The 6,041-nt window shown below is 39.7% G+C and overlaps 1 protein-coding gene across 1 annotated transcript; it reads right to left on the reverse strand.

The window, feature by feature from the left end:
- Positions 1 to 263: 263 nt before the first annotated feature.
- Positions 264 to 5,779, reverse strand: mpc2b (mitochondrial pyruvate carrier 2b). The gene is made up of 5 exons (XM_026376464.1): positions 5,421 to 5,779; positions 3,785 to 3,825; positions 3,454 to 3,538; positions 2,912 to 3,023; positions 264 to 1,279 (listed from the first exon to the last, which is right to left on the reverse strand). The coding sequence occupies exons 1-5, from the start codon at positions 5,512 to 5,514 to the stop codon at positions 1,231 to 1,233; spliced, it is 381 nt and encodes a 126-aa protein (XP_026232249.1). The 5' UTR covers positions 5,515 to 5,779; the 3' UTR covers positions 264 to 1,230.
- Between the last annotated feature and the right edge of the window lie 262 nt (positions 5,780 to 6,041).

The following is a 6,041-nucleotide window of genomic DNA, read 5'->3' on the forward strand; positions in this document are numbered from 1 at the left end:
ACAAAGACAAAAGCACGAGATCCTCATAATAGAGGAATTGAGAGTCACATTTCAGACATCTGTCTGAAGAACAGACTGGTAATTTGTGAAAATGGTTGTAATTAACACATTATATATTCTGCTCACTCCTGTGATTTCGTACTGCACCAGAGGTCATAAGATAAACACTTGATCCCTGTTAAAGTTTTTGTTGATTTCTTTCAGATCTTCAAACATCTTCAGGTTCACTCACATTTCTAAACTGCGTCCACACTATAAACCAGTTGTACTGTTAACCAGGCTTTATTAGCATCACACAGCCACAATAATCAACCTTCAAGGTGCCATTTTTCCAACAGTCAGCAGATCAAGAAATAGTTATTGCTAAATGATAAGGAGGGTTACAAACGACTAAACACGTCAAAGAAAGTCCTATTCTCAGAAAACATAAAACACCTTCCTATGAACAAAGAGGCATTTGACAGTGAGGTTTTGATAACTGTCACAGTTAGCATGTCAGTTTGCTGTGTGACAATCAGTAAAAAGCTGTTGATGTTAAATATGTGGTGTTGGTGTTAGTGATCAGAAAACACTTTGTAAAATTTGAAATCAAGTGATAAATCAGGATTTGTCATCACACAGTTAAAAAGAGTTAAAGCCATTAAAATGGAAGGAATCATTACATCATAATAATGATTTAATAACAGACGTTGTGTAACCAAATTATAAATAAGTAAATGACAAGGTAAATGTGATGGCATCCTTCGTAATTTCATTTGGAAACATTCCTTAAACCAAGTTCAACACAAATCCAAGAGTTTTGGGAAATTATTGCATGAGGTACTGATTGCTACACCTGAAAAGTGATGATGGAAAAAGCAAAACTTCCCAAACAGTGCACGACGTATAAAGCACGAACATTAAATACACATTGTACAATCGTACAACCTGTGGATCAAGTTGCACTTGTGCGTTGGTGACGACCATTCTTGACTGTGTGTTGAGAACAGTTAAAAAAAAAATGTTCTTTTTTTTTCCCTTTACACCCTGAGGAAATTTGAAACTTAAAGAAAAGTGCACATTTCCAACAGGGGGGACAGGCTGAATGCAATGTGGTAGGACGATGGTTATGGCATGGTTGTTATGGAGACAGCGTGGATTGATGTGGAGAGGATGATACGGGGCAGGTCAGTGCCCGATGGGAAGTCTCCCGTTCAGTCCACTGCAGGTGGAGAGGTAACAGAGAAGCCCTCAGGACTCTGCAGCTGCTTTAGCCTGTGCCTTCTTATCCTGCTCGTACCTGTTCGAGAAAAAAAAAAATACAAAAACATACACAACTTTAAAAAATCTAGAGAAGTCTTTAAATGCTTTGCTACATAACTCAGGATTAACTCTTTCAGTACGAGGACCTTCATTAAGGCAGAATAAGGAGGCAGCTGTATTTGACTGTGAGCATGAAGAAGTGACGAGACGCAGCATGTTTGGTTTCTATTTCCTGATGACATATCCAGAAGAATCTGGTGCCAGGAAGTAAACGTGCCCCGTCGTGCCAGAGCCCATATTGATTTTCCAGATTTTTGGACCATGACCACTTCAGAATTGGGTTGCACCAGACAAGCTGGTTTAGTTGTTGGTATCTTTATTTTAAGTGTTGGCTTGAATAACCCCTTTACTGAGAGAACTTAAAACTGTGTGCGTTTGCTAAAACAATGTCAGACTCTAGTTTTCAATCTGACCAGTGACGACATGTTCAGCCGCATATCGTCATTTAACTGCTGGCTGTCTAAGTGGTGTCCTGCAAACAACGTGGGCTAAAGAGACAATTAGAAAACTTTCTGGGGAAAACCTGGGCTGATTAGAAGAGACGGCATCCATCCCACTTTAGATGGTGAAGCTCTACTGTCCAGAAATTTCAGAGTGGAGCCCAGGATGCAGAGACGCAGTTTTACACGCCTCTCTGCAGTTTCCTTAAATTATTTATATCAAGAACCAACACAAGAGGAGTGATTCATAAGAACTTAAAAATAAAGACTCCTCTCACAGAACAAAATAAAAAGAAAACAATCAAAACAAATGTGGAGTGTTAAATATCAGATCTCTCTCGTCTAAATCTCTGTTAGTGAATGATTTGATAAGTGACCATCAAATAAAACTGTAAAACATCCTCTTTTTTTTTTTTTTTATAAAGCTTATAGTTAGAGCTGGATCAGGTGACTATGAACCATCTCTGAGTTATGCTGCTATAGATAAATCAGATCGAACTCCTCTTTTCTTTTCATCTATTCATCTTTGTCACTAATGTTTTATAATTTGAGGTAAATGTATTATTGATGTGACTTAAAGATCCAGTTGGATCATGTTTCAGGTCAGATGTGTCGACTCAGTTACATATTACTCTGTACTCTATTACTCGTTTAGTCAGCGCGTCAGTAAGCTTGTTCGTCAGTTGGTTTATTAGAGCAGGTCAATATTTGGTGACAAGTTAGAACTATAACGAACAGGTTTGTGTGGTGCAACCGGAATTTAATGGTGCAGAAATCTCCACTTCCTGACTTTCTCATAAGACAAAGTTTGAGTTCAGAAACAGCCAGTGGAACCGGCTCCGGGACTCTCACAGCTGGTTTGTGTGACTGTGTCATATTTCAGTCAGTCTGGGGGTTTTACTTTCTAAGGCAAATATTTAAACCCTTTGTCCTCAGTTTGCTTTTTTTTTTAATTCAGTCAATTATTTTACATTAGAAAAACAAGCAGACATGAAAACTACTGTATGTTGAACTCTTACTGTCTCTGCTGCAATGCGCTTGATTAAACATTAACTTGTTGCCGTGATGTCATATCAGAAATAAACATAACAACAGAAAGCTGCAGTTCTTCTTATAATTTGATCATTTGATTGGTCAGTTTAAGTCTTCACTGTAGAGTCCCTACAAACCTCCAGATCCTGTAGAGCTGGGAGGCTCCTGCGGCCCCCACGAAGAAGTTGACAGCAAACAGGTTCCAGTTCTTTGGGATAATGACCAACGAGTATCTGGACCAGATCAGCCCTGGTGGAGCAGAACAACAGTAAGAGTGCAGCTTAAGCAAACTAATAGTAAACCAGGTGTCATTCATGAGCTCAGAGTCTATGTTTTCACAAAGGAGAAAAAGATAAGATTTGTTCAAAGCCACATATTGCAAAACCTGACACATCATGCAACCTTTAGCACATCTCCCCCCGAACACTGAGCTGATAAACTAACTAACTAACTAAAAATCCATGGACACATATTCTGAAAACTTTAAAACAGGACATCTGATGTGTCAGTTATTTGCTTATAAAAACAAAAGTGCAGCAAAGGCAATATAAATAGTTTCCCCCACATGATTTTAAATTAAAATTGAATTAAATTCTCCTGAATCATGTAATTTCTTAAATTAATGAAATGTATGTTTCACACTGAAACACTCTGTGAATCTGATCAAAGCTCATCTCACCTGTGGCTGTCAACACGCCAGATTGAGAGGTACTGAGTTTTTCTGCTGGTCGAGTCATATCAGCCAAACCAGCTAAAACCAGACCCTGAGGAGAAGAGATACATTGCTCATGAAAACAGAAAAACACATTTCTGAGAGATGTTTTCCTATTTTTTACTCATTGGATGTTTTTACATGTTCAAGTAAAAGTACAAAATGTAATAAATTCACTGATATCCACTGGTCTCTGCACCTTATGACAAATATCTTAAAGTCAGAAAACCTGAGAACCACTAGTCTAAGTTGCACTTCTTCATGTAAAACAAGTTAGACTGCATTAAAATGTACTTACCCATTTAAACATTGGGGCCCAGAAGAAAACTGTTTTTGGACCTAGAATAAAAAGGGAATGTGAATTTAACAATGTGATGCAGAAGAATAACATGACTGAGCATCAATAATCACACAGACTTATGTTCAAGTAGGTTGAATCAGTCTATATACTGTTACAGTTCACCTCCATTCCAAATATATTCTGCTTGTACTTGACTTTACTGTTGTTGTCCCCAGTCTTCTGGACAGACCAATGCTTCTGCAGAGGTTGACACTAAAAGATCCTGTGAGCTCTTCTTAAAATTCAAAGACGTACAAGTAAGATTAAGGACATCTAGATCTGTAACTTAAGTAAAATGCCAGATAATTAATCTTGTTTTGAATCGAGTTTGAAATGTAATATTAACCATAAGATACTCAAATAATCAATGAGAAGGGAAGGGAAGGGAAAGCAGAGCTGCATTTATCAGGAGGGGCCCTTCAGGATAGGAATAATCTTCCTATCAGGCTTTTCTAATGTGTGAAAAGATTAGACACAACTCCAGACAGTCAGGTCAACACCAAGCTGCTGGAAGAAGTCTCAGAAACTTAATTAGCTGCAGCAAAGGGCTGAAAGAAATATGACAGACCAAAGGAATCTGCTGGTCTAGAGTCAGTTTCCAACCATTGCTGCAGGATAAACAGAAAGTGGGACATCGGTCACTGCAAAGCATCTTTGAGGGAGTTGCCTTTTGTCACCGCCTCCTTATACCTTTGTCAGAAGTTTGTCCTTGTTGTACCCTTCTACAGACAAAACAAAGCTCAGCTTGTCCCCAGCGACACCTTAATCTCAGTACCCTCTATTTAATATCAGCTCAGTGTGAGAGACCTCAGTGAAAGTTGTAGTTAAAGAAGAAAAACACATACAGTCAGCGTATAAGGGAAAAGCTGCTGTCTAACGTAATAAATAATCTATTCCTGAAGGTTAAAATATTCAGTTTTTGTTTAAACTGATTTAGAAAGACGTTTCTGTGTTTTGGAGGCAGACTTGTCGGGAGTCCAAGAATATGCTTTACACTGGGAGGTGTTTATACTATATTTAAGCTGCCCTCATTTACAGAAACTGGGTTGACAAAATATATGTTCGTGAATGCAGGATGTATTGTGAACTGCATCAGCTTGAAAGAAGCAAACCTGAGAAAGTTGCAAAAGTTAAGTTTAGACATTTTTTTGTCGACACTGAAAACTGTCCTGACTTTTGCAGGAAGAGGGCACTGTCCACTTTCTGGGTTGTTTTACTTTATTTGCACAAGAGAAAAAGATAGCAATAACATGACTATTGTCCTGGTTAAAGTGCAGCTGTGTGACCTTTTTATGGTGGCACTTTACCCAGACCCTAAACACAATAAACCTCTTCCCTTTAGGAAAACAGCGTTTCAAACTTTCCCTACTGTGACACCAATCAATAATGTCTTTCATATAAAGTTAGCTCAGGCTGGAGCTGTTACTCTGCTCCCTGCAGGATGCAGTCAAGACGAGTCTGTGCATCCACTTCACCTGCACCACAGCTGGAGCCAGATCTGTCACCTACCCCCACTACACACTTGGAGACAGCAACACCAACAGAGACGCAGTCTGCCGATCCGGAAGCTGGGCGATCATCAGCTCTACATTACCTGCCGGGTGGTTGTAGAGAGGTCTCAGCTTGGCGGGCAGCATATGCTCGACCCTGTCCAGAATCCGGTGGTAGGACGCTCTCAGCGCAGCCATGATTCCGGGTTAGATGTTCTGGTGAGAATGAAAACACCGGACGAAGCTAGCTCGCTAAACGGTTAGCTGCCTAGAGAGATGACTTAAAATTCACCGTACTGAAACCCGTTTGACTTCTCTTTGTGCGAGGTAGAGAAATAAGCGACAGGAGACGATGGTGCTGTCCTAGTATCGACCTTCCTCCCTCAGGACTGTGACCATGCTATTGTTGCTAGCTCCTCTCTGACCGACACGAAGAGGTGACTTTCTGTACGACGCAACCTACCGCGTAGGAAGGCGTCACCTCTTCCTATATTCTTATTGGTCGACTGGGTCCGAACTGCAATGTGATTGGTTCAGATAGGTTCGTTAGGTTTTACTGTCCTGCGTGTCTCGACTGGGTGGAGACAAATCGTCTCATTGACAAGTAATTTAAAAAATAGGACATGTTGTTGTTGTAGAAACGTAGAAATATAAAAACAATCCTTAGTGGCATTATATATTACACGCTTTAATAACTTCGACATCTTGAATTTAATCAGTGTGCG

This window comes from Anabas testudineus, chromosome 21 (genome assembly GCF_900324465.2).
Source record: "Anabas testudineus chromosome 21, fAnaTes1.2, whole genome shotgun sequence".
NCBI classification, from domain to species: Eukaryota; Metazoa; Chordata; class Actinopteri; order Anabantiformes; family Anabantidae; genus Anabas; species Anabas testudineus.